The sequence below is a fragment of the Hippichthys cyanospilos genome, chromosome 8 (assembly GCF_059441005.1).
Source record: "Hippichthys cyanospilos isolate Australia breed blue-spotted pipefish chromosome 8, RoL_Hcya_1.0, whole genome shotgun sequence".
NCBI classification, from domain to species: domain Eukaryota; kingdom Metazoa; phylum Chordata; class Actinopteri; order Syngnathiformes; family Syngnathidae; genus Hippichthys; species Hippichthys cyanospilos.
In genome coordinates, this window is record NC_142376.1 from 8,650,945 (window position 1) to 8,666,542 (window position 15,598).

Genomic DNA, 15,598 nt, shown 5'->3' on the forward strand with positions numbered 1-15,598 from the left:
TTAATTAAAAAAAAAAAAAAAATTAAATATATTAAAAACAGATTTAGAAGAGTCTCTGACACTTATGTGAATTAAAATAATGTCTTTGTTAGAACCACTGAAGAATTTTTCACACATCGGCAGACAGAGCTTCTCCTTAAATAGATGCAATACGTTTCAAAGTTTGCGCTCACACAAATTGCTTGGCTCAGCATAAAACAACGATCTGGTTTGATTCAATGTTTTGGAAACAACTAACTCATAAAACTATTTCAGGACAGCCATATTATGGAAACAAATATTTTCCATACTTTATTCTCCATACTTTTTTTTCTAAATACTTGAAAATTTACAATTCATTTCCAGACTTGCGTAAGTACCCTGCATAGCGCTTTGAAGAAAAAAAAAAAGTTATATTTTTACTGCATTTGAGGAAAAAAACAAAACAAAACACAGCTGTCCCAAAAACAACAACAGACCTTTTAGGTAGTATAAAATCAGTTTCATTTTAGTTCACAAAAATGACATTTCTCTATTCATCGCAGCAAAAGTTAGGAAATGGATGCATTCTTGATAAAAACATGGTCAAAACAGCTTAAGACAGGGGGCGCGTTGAATTGACAAAAACATGACATGGCACCTAGAGAAAGGAAATCTCAACATGGCATAGCCAATAAACAATCTACTGTTAAGTCCTCCAGGCGTTGAGGCAAAGCAAAACGGTATGCTCATAAAGTGCTATCATGTAGAATTATTAACAGTACTTACTAAATGTTACGTAATAAGGGTGCAATGCAACAAATGAATTCTGGAATGCTCCACCGATCAACACATCATAATGATGATATGAATATGAATAAATACTTCCAACAGTGCGCCCGATCTCTTCCGGGTTTAGCAATCGAAAAAACAGAAAGGAGTTGATCAACAACTGTAAAAAAAACAAAAACAAAAAAAACAAAAAACCTTCAATTTCTTCCGAGAGCATTAAGTGGATCATCAAATATGTTTCCCGAGTCCACTGGTGTGCTGGTGTCCTGGGAGGGAGGCGAAGTCTTTGCTTTCGGAGTAGCCTTTGACGTTGTTTTGACTGTACTTGGTGCAAAAATGTCATCTTAAGGAGAGAAAACAATGGGATTAAAAAAACAAAAACAAAAATTAATTAAAAATACATTTCCTAGAAACGATCTCTTTGCTTACCCATGTCGTCGTCAAAGATGGACTTGGTAGCCGCCTTTGTCTTGGTCTTCTCTTTTGGCGTGAAAGTGTCTGTCAGGTCAGCAAATATATCGATGTCATCGTCAAACAGACTCACATCTGTGGCCTTGTCCTTGTCTTTCTTGTGGGCTTTAGGCATGACGGCAATGTCGTCCTGTGAAGACAGCATTTGTGGCATGGTCGTTTTATTAAAAAAGAAAAAAAGAAAAAACATGACTACCAATTTGTTACACTTTTTCTAACAGACAAGATTCAAACCATTGATGTGTCAATAAATTTGTTCCTGTTTACAGAATGTTTTTTTTTTAACTTCTCTTACTGTAATAAATGTGAACCAAACTGAATTTAAAACCATTTCCACCATATCCTTCTAAAACACAGTAAATATAAAATTTGGAAACACTCAATTCAATTGGTCTCAAACACTAAGACATTGAAACGATTAACTCTTGAATCAGAGAATATATAAGGTTGTAGAAGCTGTTAACACCGTAGAAGCAGATAAATCAGGTGTAATCTAACTATATATAATATGTATAATTAAACTAAATTGACAAGGACCGCAAAGCTCTCTAAGAGAGGAAAAAAAATAGGAAAATGTTTAATAGTGGATGTTGCAAGAAGTGTAGAGAAAAAAAAAATGTCTGTTTCAGGGTGGACATTGTTAAGCACGGGAAAAAAAAAAAGCCTCATCACTTTTAAAAGGATGACCTGAAGCAACGTCACAAAAAATACATTACACAGACAATGTTGAAGAAATGAATTTACCTCAAAAATATCCTGCTTGGGAAAACTGTTGCTGCTTTTGACATCTCTGCTACTCGTGGACTTCATCGTTGAGTTGCTCTTCTCTCCAAAGATATCGAAGTCGTCGTCGTCTTTCAAAAAGGGAGTCTTGGCTGTCTTTGCTGCTGACTTTGGTTTCACCGTTTGGAAAAGATCATCGCTGTTGTTGTCAAAAATGGAGCGGGTGTTGCCGAACTCTGTCTTCGGTACTGCTGACGCCTGGTGTTCAGCTTTCTTGCTGGTGGCTTTGGCGGCAGGGGTATCCGTGACACAATCGAAAAAGATATCGGAGGCGAAAATGTCATCGTCCTCAAATGCAGGCAGCATCATTTTTGGGTTGCTGTCTTGCTTCTTGGAGTTGTTGGATTCAGGCAGCGTCGGCAAAGAAGGCTTGGCGGCGATTTGAGTCAATGGTGGCTGAGAATGCGAAGGTGACGATGGAGCTGGGACAGAGTTTTGAGGGGTATGAGTCTGGCTCAAGGCGCCTGGCGGGACTAAGACGGATGAAGATGACTTGAAGGAGCCTTCAGAGGGATTGGAAACTGGAACGTCGTCTTGTTCCTCCATTGATCTTTGAGATGCTTGCCTCGCCGCTCTGGATGGCAGTCTTCGATGGAAGGAACCTTTGACGCGATTCTGGGTAAAAAGATGTACAGTTAGAGCAGTACCTTACAAAATGAATCAATCATGATCCTGTCTCAATTCACTCACAGATTTATTTAGTGTGAAATCCCCACATCCTTTTGGTATAGATTGATGAACATGTGAAATGAAACTTTGACGCCGGTAGCCGTCAATGTCAATGAAAGTGACCATACACACTCACACACACACACTTAATAGTAAATGTCTAGTCATAAATCCTCCTGTGGTAAACTTGAGTTTGTCTGTTGGTGAATTGACACCACTAATAACATTACAGACTGGATAAAACAAATCTATAAAGACTGGCTAGGTGCACTTGAAGCACAGGTGTCAAACTCCAGTCCTCGAGGGCCGGTATCCTGCATGTTTTGAAACCTATAGAATACTGGCCCTCGAGGACTGGAGTTCAACACCTACGACATAAAAGTAAAGACAATCATAGCCCACCTTGTTTGCACTGTGCAACACCTACGACCTAAAAGTAAAGAGAATCATAGCCCACCTTGTTTGCACTGTGCAAAGTCGGAGCCTGGATCGGCGTGTCAAAGCTGACTCCCGCCTCACTGTCTAGCCGGGCTGTGGTTGGCGTCGTAGCGGGACTGGGACTCATGCTGGAGCTGGAAACCCCAGAAGAGGAATTGGGGTCCAGACCCAGGAACACACTTACGGGGGCTGAGCCAGGGAGAAATGCGGCCGGGTTGATCTTCACACATGCCTTTAAAAAAAAAAAAAAAGAAAAAAGAAAATAATTCCAAGAAACGAAACTTTCTAAACTAGGCACACGATACGATATTTGCACAAATATTTTACTGTAACAAAATCTGTATGTAACAAACAAGAGCTGGCAAAATAAGCTTAATTTGAAGTTTAGAAGATGACACCGAAGAAAAAAAAAAAAGGATTTGTTTCCATGTGGACATTATTCTGTTCAATGCAGAGGGACTACCTCTTATAGCCTGATTAACCAAAAGATTGTGAGCACAATACGAGGCTGTTAAACGACTAGTTATATGATTAAGTATAGTAAACATTTGCCCCCATCAATCTTCTTGATGTGTTTGCTTTTATATATTGATAGAAATCGCGCACAGTTAAGATATTTGCTGTTAATGTTTAATACATTGATGGACTTTTTAGATTTTAAAATGTCTAACTGCATTTGAATTCACCACATAGTTAGCAGCTAGTGCTAATGGTGGAGACTTGTGCCAGATCATACAGTGACAGCATAAGTGACTAGCTGTTACTTAGTGTCCATAATCAGATTGAATGTGATTGTTTTTTTTATGACAATGTTATTTTTTTTTTATGACATTGATGGTGGTAGTTATGTTATGGCAATAAAAACAAGGGGCGCTAACAAGTCAGACTAGCTGCTCCGTCCCTATAGTTGCAAAGACCTACTTCAAAATAAAAGCCTCCTAAAGCTACTGCAATGCCATGTTTATTTTGAAGTCGGCTTTTGTAGCATGCCATCGTGGGGTAACGTGACGCTGTTACATCTTCCCTTGACATCGTTTTTCACAGTGAACGTCACATATATTGATGTGTCACATTGACGAACGTACTAATTAAAACATGCAACTGCGCCATGCGACAGGATTAAATCTTCATGAGCACATACGGAAAAGTTGGCCACATTTGTGGGTGGATCAGGTGTCGTGTTGAGCCCTGATATCTCAAACCTCTTAAGACTGTACAGGTGTACCTAAAGTTGTGGCTAACCAGTACAGAGAATCATTGCCCACCTTGTTTGCGCTGTGCACAGCCGGAGCCTGAACTGGCGAGTCAAAATTGACTCCTCCGTCACTGTCTAGCCGGGCTGTGATTGGCGTTGTGGCAGGACTGGGGGTCATGCTGGAGAACAAGGAAGGGGAACTGGGATCCAGACCCGGGAGCACACTTACAGCCCCCGGAAGGGTCGGGGCTGAGCCAGGGAGAAATACGGCGGGGTTGATCTTCAGACTTGCCTGTTAAGAGGACAAAAACAACTATATTAACTAAGGCACACAATGTAAAGAGGCTGTATTTGAAAAGTGTGAAAGCATTTCAAGTGAAGATATCAAAGGCTGGATTTACAGCGAACTTGCACATTGAAAGGGAAACCCCAAGACCTACAGCAAAGTGGGAGTAATTGATGCTCATTAAATTAGCATTACAACTATGATATAATTATTTGGTTAGTAAAACAATGTTCACACAAACTGAATGTTTAATAATTTAGAAGACAAAAATGTATCTTTTGCTCCGGTAACAGCTTTGCACATGTTGGTACTTTGTCAATCTGCTTTATGATGTGGATGCTTTCAGTTGACTATTGTGCATTTTTACGAGTTGATCATTTGAATTTATTGACCGCGTAATGTGTCTGAGACTATTTGAATTTGTTCAACTTTTGACGAGTACTGTATCTAGACAGATCATTTTATAAATTGTAAATCCAGCCTAGCGAGAGGGAAAAAACAGCAAAGGATGTATGAGACTCATGAAAGTGAAATGATCTCCCCTATAAAAATGGTAATTTAGTTGAGCTATAAGGATAGAACGTGCAAAATCCAAATAAAGAAAAAGAGAAACAAGTATTTTAAGAATGAATAGAGAAATTCAGAATTTTTTTTCAGTGAATGGCAAAACCAATTACTTGAAGTCTGCCTATCCTTGATGACGGTTCTTTTGGTTCTACAGGACTTGCTGCGGGTTTCTGCGTAGTTGGATCATAATAAATCCATTATGCCACCAAATAAGGTCTTAGGGAAAATAGCAATTCCAAGTAGCTTATACCAAACTCACCTGAAGATCTAAACCGGTTTCTGGCTTGCCTTGTGGTGCTTTGTCATTAGATGTGCTAACTTGTTCTGCTCCTTTCTGAGAAAGAAAAGCCACAAAAATGTGAGCCTGACTTCAATTACTCGCTCTTAATGAAATAAAACTGGACAATAATCAAATCAGTACAGAGGGTGCCGATTGGGGCTTGGTGGAGCCAAACAGGTCATCCTCATCATCTTCTGCAAAGAGACTTGGCTTCGTCAAGCTGAGCTTGGAACTCTAAAAGTGAAAGACAGGTCAATTTATGAGACAGTGGACATATAATAAACTACTGGACATATAATAAACTACCTAACACTTCATTAGGAACACATGCACAATCCAAAAACTGAGCATAATTTAATCTTCGTATTTATTCATGCAGCTCTCATACAGGATTGCAAAGGTCCACCTAATGAAACGGGCAATTGAGTGTATATCTTGTGCTGAGAACAAAAGATAAAAATACGGACCGTGGTCTTCTCTGAGACGGCAAAGAGGTCGACGTCGGGATCATTGTCCTTTTGCTGGGTGGGACTGAACAAGAACTTTTCATCAAGGAACACGCCTGTGCTCTTTAGCTGCGGTTGCAGCTCAGCAGGCTGAAAGAAGATAGGTTAAAAAGGTTTATTGAGCATATGTGAAGAATCATTTTGGATTTGCATTATGGTTAGTTTTGATTTCATTCAATTAAAAAAAAAAATCAGTTTGATTTGTTAGTTCTTGTGAAAAAATTTTTGTTTTAAGATTTAGTATTCACTTTAAATTTTAAAAAAGTATATTAGCTTTAGATTTAAAAAAAATATATATAATTTGTTGGGTGTTTGACGTTCCTTCTTTACTGACATTCAGCAAAAGCAAATTAAATATATTTCAACCAGCAAGCCTGAGGATAAGTGGCTGTGGAAAATAGATGAATGGCTGGATAAAATGAACCCAAAGGCTTTTGTTTGTTCTAATTAAGTGTTTTCTTGATGTTGAAAGAGATGCCTCTGTTGTTGACTAATTAGCAGACACCCAAAATAAATCATGCAAACCTTTGCAGTGTTTTTGGCTGAAGGTTTACTTGGAGTGAAAATGAGATTTTGTTCATCATCTTCTTCGTCGTCATCATCAAATAGACTGAGAGTGTTTGTTTTGACTTTTGCTTGTGTCTTCACAATGGGTGGCGGGCCTTTGAAATCGTCCTCGTCTTCATCGGACATATTCTTTGCATCCTTTTTGGCCAGAATGTCGATGCCCCCAAACAAGCTGACGGCTCCGACTGGCTTCTTCTTACTTTCGGCGGCCTCGGATGACGCTAAAGTTTTCTCCGGCGGCTTCGTTGCCGGTTTCTGCGGCACTGACGGTTTCTGCGGCACCGACGGTTTCTGCAGAGCTTCCTTTTTAGCCTCTGCAGGTTCTGGTGATTTTTCTAACACAGTGTTGGACTGAGATTCAAAAGAAAATAAAAATAATAAGCATAGTTGACAACATTTTATGGCTGAGGAAACAAAAATCCAGGAAAGTTATTGCCTCTGCACTCACTTGAACTGCTGCTTTTTTGCTCTCATCTGTTGTGATTCCAAACAAAGAATCTTTTTCATTGTGCTCATCCTCAAACAAAAGACCAACTCTCTGGGGTTTCTTCTGACTGTGTGAAGAAAAAAGGAACCACAACAGGAACTACACTGTCAATAATCTCATAGTATGTGTAAATTCCCACAAAAGATCCATCCACATTCTCCCAATATATTGACTTTTTTTTTTTTTTTAATTGTGGCCTTCATATGCAAATATATTGATGTGACTGATCCAGAGTCTCGAGGAAATACCTGGACTCTGCTGGAGCAAACGGGTCGTCTTCATCATCGTCAAAGAGGCCGCCTTTCTGCAACGTGCTAACATTGTGGAAGTTGGCGGGGGCGCTGATGCTTGCTTTCATTCCTCCCGTCTTGGTCTCTTGCTTGGCAGCGCTATCTTTCGAGCCCATCCATTGGTCCTGATATTAAGTTTTGGTTCGTCAATCATATTGCATACTGGCTATAGATATATTAGATACTCTCCTCTCATACCTCTTCATCACTAAAAAAAGAGCTGGGGATGGTTTTACTCGGTTGCGGCGTGAAAGTTTGAGCTGGATTCGGTTTTGGCTTCGACTTTGAGGCAGATGCAAAGAGATCCTGTAAGAAAAAAAATATGAGTAAGCTTTAAAGTTTTACAAATTTATGGCTACTATTTCAGGAAATTTGATTTGAATTCAGGCATGAATAATGCTATTGTATCCACCTCTTCATCATCATCATCGAATAAGGACACACAAGGCTTGTCGTTTCTGCTCTGACTCATTGTGGGGAGATCAGACTGACTTCTGGGGATACTTGGAGATATCTAGAAAAGGGGAAAAGGTATACAATAGCTAGACACACTTTAGATAATGTCGAATAACTTGAGACTCTTACTTGCGTGTCTTCGTCGTCAGAGAAGAGGCTACTTGTAATGGGTTTGGAGTTTTGAGTGACCGCTTTTCCAACATCTGGAGCTGGTCCGTTCTAAAGAAGCAGATGAGAGTTACCTCTGATTTGGGACATTCTTATTATGACAAAAGTTCAATTCCTGAAAGAGAATTCTGGTAAATATGAAATAGTCTTATTGATCCTAGGACTAATAAACTGTGACAAACCTTCTCAGATTTCTCAGACTCGTTGCTAGAGGAGTGCTGACGTTTCTTTAGGCCTTCAGAGAGTAAGCTTTTTGTGCCTGGACCAAACATGGAGATGGCACCTGCAGGCATCTTAACGGAAAAGCTTTGTCAGTTTATTCGTATTTTTGTTGTTTTTTTTCTTTGTTCTCTATCTGTACTTGCTCAAACCTCAAAATCATTGGAAAATATTTACTTTCACTTAAGAGACTGGAAGCAGTGTTAACTAGCCACGGTTCTAAAGACAGTATTTTAATGTTTATGTTTACTGTAGAACTTCCAAGTAGTCAATACATTCACTCAGTCTTGTACATCTGACTGCAATTACCAACACGTCACAGTGCAACATTGAAACTATCTCTGACATTGATATTTTAATCTTCTTAAATCATATCCCAAAAATACAATATTAATCAGAAAACTGTGTTTAGGGCTAGTGGGGGCAAATGCAAGATATTTTTGGCAAAATGCCAGTGTTTACCTTCTTTGCCGACTGTATAACCGGCTCTTCCACCTTTTTGTTTTGAGCTGCCTTCTCGATAAATATGTCACCGTCTTCGTCGTCATCTTCGAAAAGGTCAAGGGTCTTTGGGGGTTTGGCCTTTATCTGAACAGCTAAAAAATAAAACAAAAACATGCCGCATGAGTGGAACTGAAAGTGATCAATAAATAATTCACTACCAGCACACAAAAATAAATTGTTTGCCATAAACTGTGGTGAATGGGTTATAAGTGAACACTTACCAGAAGATGATTTTTCCTGGCTTTTACCACCAAAAAAGTCATCTTCCTCATCATCCTCTTCATCAAACAACCCCCCACTGATGGGGGGTGGTTTAGTAGTAACTTGGGTTTTGCTATTTGCAGTTCCGTTTTCGCTGCTGGCCAATATGTCATTTGCTGGACCGAAGAGGTTGTTGTCTTAGGAGAAAACAAAATTGGGTTTGATAGATTTTTTTTTTTTTTTAAACATATGGAAAGGATACTATACTTGCAAGGAGTAACTACCTGGAAATATTGAAACGGCACCAGGTGGAATCTTCTTGACAGGCTTGTGAGGCTCTTTGGGAAGAGGGGAGGAAAAATAACAACAACAAAAAACACACACACACACAAAAACAAAACAAAACAGAAAGGGTCACATTTCAAGCGTTAAATTCACCCCCCATCCCACAAACGCAAGACTTTCTGCACTCCAAATATTCACTACTTCCAAGTGATGGCCAAAGACTGGTCTGATCTTTTTCCAAAGACATCCTGTCATAAAGGGATCATCTAGCATCATAAAGTACTTTAATACCGACTTTCAATTTCAGTGAGCACCAAAATGGAATGTTTCTCTAAGATGTCAGAAATTAAGTAACCATTAATTAACAATCGACAACTAAAAGCCATTATTATTGTCAGAATACAAATGCCAGTAAATCTGATTTCATATTTAAATTACTGTTACAACCTAAAGAGAAGTATGGAACTTATAAAGTGGTGCAGGCATTATTGAATGACAAACTCATTTGAATGCATTAGAAGAAAACTGTAAAAATGAAAACTGTACAACATTTTGTCATAGAAAGCCACAGGGCCTTCACATGCATATTTTGGGATCTATTTTACCTGTTGTTTTCGTGCTGGTTTTGATACTTTCATTTGGTGAGTTTCCCTCCATTGAGACAGGAGGTTTTGGTGCATCAGAGAACAGATCATCACCCTGTGTGACATCCCGGAAAAAAAAGAAAAAAAAAAAAGTAAAAACTTTTTGTTCCCATCTTTGCAGAAAGGAAAAACATCAATATATGATATTACTTTGTCGTCATCATCAAAGAGGCCTTTCCCTCCACTGAAGAGACCACTCTTCTCGCCAAACGGTGAGAATTCATCGTCCTCGTCTTCGTCGTCATAATCCATTTTCGGCGGTTTGAACATGTCGTCGCTGTCGTCTTCTGCTGCTATGTAAAAGAAAAGAAACTTGAGCAACATGACGGATTTGGGTTTGAAAAAAAGAGTGCTCCATTATGAGGATGAATGAAAGGCGCCTTCGTACCATGCGATTGTACAGGCTTCACTTCTTTTCTGCTTTTCTTCCTTGATGACAATGCTTAAAAGATGCAGAAATATCCATGAGCATGCAGGTGAAGAATGCTATGCTATGAAGGTCTCATGTTTTGATGGTTATAAATGCGAGGGAGGTGAAGACAATTCAAATGGTGGTGACTTACAGGCTCGGTCTTCCGTTGGTTTGCTAACCAGTTCGCTCTTGATCCTGGCAGCCAACTCATCAGCAAAGGATGTTGGGCCTGCACTCTGGATAAAGCGCAGAAAAAAACAAAAACAAAACAAACACATGCAAGATGTTAGAAATTAATCTGATACAGTGAGCAGGGCTATAACAAGCATACTTTTGCATCCTCCTCCTCCTCCTCCTTGTCCGAGTCTCCAAAAATGTCGGAATCCTCATCGTCCTCTTCATAGCTCACCATAGAAGAATTCTGTTTTTTTTTTTTAAGAGCGAAAATGAAATGAACCACACATGTCATTAAAACGTACAGCTGGAAGTTTGCCATACCTTCTTAATAGTAGGGTGATGGTCCTCCTCCTGCATAAAGTCCTCGTCTAAATTCTGTATGAATACCGCATTTTTTAAATCAAAAGGAGCAAAATACATATCACAATATGAAAGAAAACGTGACAAACTTACATCTGCATCTTTGTCGTCTTCACTGTCAATCACACTGTCTCTCTCGCTGTCCACTGACAGTTCTGTGACGACAAATTGTTGACATTCATGAACATTCTATTTGAATCCACTTCAGAGACAGATCGCTGTTCGATATAGGTACTGAGCCCCAGCACTATACTGGCCACTGGGGCTGAATTTTTAAAAACCGGATGTATCAATAAGCCCCAGCACAGTATTTAGTATGTAGCTGTAGCTCAAAAGTGAACCTCGCTGCTTTTTTATGTTTACATTTGCACACTAAATCGTCGGATTTGTGTCATATGTCCACTCCACTATTAACGGTTTTGTTAACGGTGTCGAATTAATTACGCGATTAATTTTCAATTGACTGCTGCTAATGGGATGTTATCTTGCGCCGGCCTCGTTTCTGTTGTTATTTCTAGCAAAAAAGAGCGATCGATGTATTTTTATAAGATGCCATGATCACCTATCGGAGAGGAGCCATTAGCCGCGGGGCGAGAAGCGCGTGTAACTCCTTCCGATGCTTATGTATAGCGCTGTGATACATTACGACATAATACGTAATGTTGTAGAAAAACGTCCATCCCTGTTGTCTTTGTAGTGTTTTTGTAATGTTTGATGTGTGGGATCGGTATTTGTGCAACGGCCACAGCCCCACTTACTCGGGGTCTGAACCCCTGAACGACGCTTCGTTTCACTGGATTTGGGAGCAGAAGCTGCGAAGCCTACAGCTCAGAAAAGCGAGGTTTGAACATTTCAAACTCACGCAGCGCAAGTTAGCGTCTTTTACTTGAGGTGAGCTGTGTTGCAACAAACGTAGCAGCTAAGTGTTTCACTCAAGGCACGGTTAATCAATTTAAACACAATGCAATGGTTTGCTTAATTTCAAAGTTTGGCTTTTCTTAGCGCAGTTATGACGGAAGAGAGATTAAGGAACATCACTGACCAATTAAGTACTTACGAATTTATTTTACAATAATTCAATTGTAGTTATAAAACAAGTAGCTACATTTTTTTAAGCGGTGTGAGTTCGAATATTTACATCGGTGTTTCTCTGAAGAAAAGTACAGATAACACAAGGCCCTGAACGGATACGTAGTATCGTAACCGACAATTACGCAGCGCAAGTTGGCGTCATTGACTTTGAGTTAGCGCTGAGCTTCTCACTCTAGGCATGACTAATCAATATACAGTCAATGCAGCAATCACTAGACGGGTGATTCTCTTATTATTTTTTTGCACGCCCCCTAGAAAAGAGAAAACATTTCTTGCCCCCAATAAGATCCGTATTTAAAGATTTTATATAAGTATACCTAAAATTGTATCATTTTTAACATAAATATAAATCAACTTTCAACAACTCTACCTCGGGATACAAAAGTCCAATCCTACGAAAAAGTCAAAATACAAAACAACGTCCATGTAATTTTTAAACCTTAATACGAAAAAAAAAAAAAAAAAAAAATTGAAAAGTTAGCGCTCCACCAACTGGATTGAATTCAGTAAATTGCAAATGATAAATTTATTAAAGATACGATGCGCTACTTCAACTATTATACAAAAAGTGATTTAACCCCATCATGCAGATGAAATACGCTGAAATGAGTTGAGACACTTCAGACAAAAGTAGCATTTTGGTGTCATGTGAAGCCAAGGAGCTCTCAAGGTGATTCATGCAGACAAGTAGTGCTTTGATGCCATCTTGGCATTTTTGTGCCAAGAAATGATTTCAACGTGAGGGGAGGCGCTTTTTTTTGGAGACAATAGTAGTGCTCTGTTTCAGTTACGTGGCAGTCTTGGTGCTAATAAATTTGCCTGTGCAGCGCAGCGCTTTGTGCACTGTCTTGGTGCTAGGGGACTATGTCGAAGTGAGTTTAGGTGTTGTATTTAAATACAAGTAGTGTTTTGCCATCTTGTCTGTTATCGGAAACTTCAGATATGTCGATTTTCGCTACTCGCGGCAGTGCTCCATTCCAATCAAGAGAATGCATTATTTTATAAATATCGTAATTTAATACATCACCATCACTAGATAGGTCGCCAAGGCCGACATCCTCTTGTTCCAGGAAGGCCTGGGAGCCAATCAAAAAAGGAAGCGGTCTGTCCACATAAAGGTCCTGCAGAAACAAAAAACAATTATCATGAATAGTGTTGTCATCTATTATTAAATACTGTATATTTATAAATTACAATACAAAAAGATAACTACTTTCGGCTCCAAGATTGCCTCCAATCTGTCATTAGCCTCCTCGTCCTCCGAGTCTGAGTTTCCTGCTTTAATGTCCAGATGTTCAAAGGCGGACTCCAGCACCTTCAAACCGTAAGTCACCGCTTCCTGCATCTTGGGGATCAGCTCGGCTTCTTTCTGCTCGCGACTTTTCTGTTGGAAAATGGCAATCATGCAAACAAACAGTAACTAACCCAGTGAGGCTGCAAGGCCTCAGATCCAAACAAGAGGCTGCATTTCCACTATGACAGTAATTTCTCTAGCTCCCTCTAGTGGCAAATGAAAGAATCCACACCTAATTACAGTTCAGTTGTACTTCATTTACTTGCATTTAATGTGTAGGGCTATAGGTTAATATGATATAGAACAAATGTCAAATAGAGTGTAATAATTTGTAAAACAGCTACCATTACAAAAGCTAGAATATTTTCAGCCTTCAAGGGACCCCTTGATGATACCTGATCAGCCTGCCTCTCCACAGCATCAGCCTTGGGCAAAGGCTCCTCAACTTCCTCATCATACACTCTCTACAACAGGAAATACATGTTGATGGCACACATCTGAAGAAACAGCAACGAAATACTATAAATTTAAACTTTAGGCTTTACATTCTCGATAAACTGTGTATTGGAGAGCATGAGGAAGTCATTAAAGACTGAGTGCAGGCTGCTATCCGTGGCCTTGGTGTCACGAATCAAGCTGTCCAGCTGCTTTTCGATTTCATGCGTCCTTGACAGCATTCTTTGAGAGAAGTCTTGAAGGAACAAGAGGAGCTGGAAAGCGATGGGAGGGGGGCAGTAGGTCAATAGTCATCAGTACACCTGATTTTCGGTGGAATTTAGCATTTTTTGGTTTTGTTTTATTTACATTACCCCTGAGTCGGCCGCGAGCGACCAGTTGGCACTGTTCTGGCGCATCTCCTCAAGTGTCCAGGGTCTCTCCCAAATTTGAGTGGCGTTACTGATGTGTTGACTCCCGTCCGGGCCATTGGGAATCCCCTCTGGTACCCCGTTCATCTGGAGAGAAAACTTAGTTGGTCACAAAAGCATTTTATTATTACTTTTAGCAAAACTTAGAGTTGGTCACAAAAGTATTTTATTATCATTTTTAGCAGTGCGGTATCACGTAAACCAAAAGTTCTTAGCCTTTTTTTCAATGATATGACTGCTGTAAAATGTTTTCATCCTGGTACCAGCTTATCCAGCACAAAGCTTTTTTTGAGAATGGAAAAAAAAAGTTGCTGCAACTAGAAAAATCAATCCTGTAACATCATCCGTGTTATTTATGACTCATCTGCCGGAAATTGCACATTTGGATTAAACTTAAAATACAAACAATATTGATTAAATAACACTGCATACAAAGTTATTAAACATTCCAGTTAATTTGCTCTTTATTTGAAAGGAAAGCTATTGTTTCTGTCATGGTACTCAAAAAGCATTGAAATAGATTTCCTGATACCTACAGAAACCCTAATTATACTACTATTCTATCATGAAAATACAATTTGAAAAGATACGACTATTGTACAAAAAAATCTAAATAAAATACCACTTCAAAATATGCTGCTACTTCTTCAAAGTGGAACCAGACGAACTGTTGCCCTCTGGTCAAAGGTTTGAAAATGCCTCCCCTACAAAACAAACTGAACTCTTGGCGAAATTAAATCTTTCTTTTTCATATTTAAACTAGCTTAAATACAACACAGCTCAGCTAACTAAAACAACATTCAAACAATAGCATTTATTTCGACTGATTAAAGCACCCAAATGGACGTTAAACGACGGCAAGTGTGCGACGTGTTGCATCTACAAACAACCGATTTCCCAAAAGGGTCTTTGCGTTTTGCAATTCTGAAAAGTTGAATGTTTAAACCTGGAGGGAAGTGAGTGAGTGGGTGTTTAGTTAGCAGCTAGCTCAACTTAGCTAGCCAACGTAGACGTTAGCGCTCCCAAAGATCCCCCGCAAACACGCGTTACATACCTTTTCCCCTGAAACAGAAACCGTACTTGCCTTGAACACGTCTGTCCCGAAGAGAACCGCTTTAGACTGCCGACGAGAAAGGACGCCAAACAAGTGATCGATTATGCTAAATTTGGCCTTTCCCTCATTGGTCTTCTGACAGGTCAGCCATGTTCCGTCTGCAGACAGTCACCTGACCACGGTTGCTAGGCAACCGCGGCTGAAGTGGGACGGAGTGGAACAAACATATCTTTGCCGCACTGTTTTGCGTTGTTGCGATTTGCACACTTTTCAAGCGTTTAAAGAGCGATTAATCGCCACCGACGCGCATACGCTTAGATTTTAGTTAGTTGTCAAAGCTACTCTGTAACCCCCCCCCCCACCCCTTTATCAAAGAGCGCTCTGTTTTGCCTACTCAAATGTTTGTGCGCATACGTTTTTTTTTAATCAACAACACAACAAAGTCATAGGTCTACCGTCTAAATAGAGCTTATATAAAATACAATATCAGTCTGGTGGGACACGAGGGGATGTAGCTCAGTGGTAGAGCGCATGCTTTGCATGTATGAGGCCCCGGGTTCGATCCCCGGCATCTCCA

At 39.7% G+C, this 15,598-nt stretch overlaps 1 protein-coding gene and 1 non-coding gene across 5 annotated transcripts; one reads left to right on the forward strand and one right to left on the reverse strand.

The window, feature by feature from the left end:
* Window positions 1-249: 249 nt before the first annotated feature.
* On the reverse strand, window positions 250-15,213 carry washc2c (WASH complex subunit 2C). 4 transcript variants are annotated; one of them, XM_088421727.1, is made up of 32 exons: window positions 15,052-15,213; window positions 13,911-14,054; window positions 13,647-13,811; window positions 13,497-13,565; window positions 13,021-13,191; window positions 12,835-12,928; window positions 10,809-10,870; window positions 10,677-10,730; window positions 10,510-10,599; window positions 10,330-10,414; window positions 10,155-10,208; window positions 9,917-10,056; window positions 9,728-9,821; window positions 9,122-9,175; window positions 8,858-9,034; window positions 8,595-8,728; window positions 8,096-8,206; window positions 7,875-7,964; window positions 7,702-7,803; window positions 7,488-7,595; window positions 7,248-7,414; window positions 6,961-7,066; window positions 6,471-6,863; window positions 5,907-6,035; window positions 5,581-5,673; window positions 5,419-5,493; window positions 5,270-5,329; window positions 4,377-4,598; window positions 3,131-3,343; window positions 1,966-2,619; window positions 1,180-1,351; window positions 250-1,093 (listed from the first exon to the last, which is right to left on the reverse strand). In XM_088421727.1, exons 2-32 carry the CDS (start codon window positions 14,052-14,054, stop codon window positions 948-950), a joined length of 4,428 nt encoding a protein of 1,475 aa, XP_088277853.1. In that variant the 5' UTR covers window positions 15,052-15,213; the 3' UTR covers window positions 250-947. The 4 variants fall into 4 exon arrangements, with proteins under 4 accessions (XP_088277853.1, XP_088277852.1, XP_088277854.1 ...); XM_088421726.1 differs by having other exon boundaries at window positions 9,917-10,059; XM_088421728.1 differs by lacking the exon at window positions 10,155-10,208 and having other exon boundaries at window positions 9,917-10,059.
* A 313-nt stretch (window positions 15,214-15,526) lies between these two features.
* trnaa-ugc (transfer RNA alanine (anticodon UGC)) lies at window positions 15,527-15,598 on the forward strand. Its single transcript has one exon. It is a non-coding gene; the product is annotated as a tRNA-Ala (tRNA).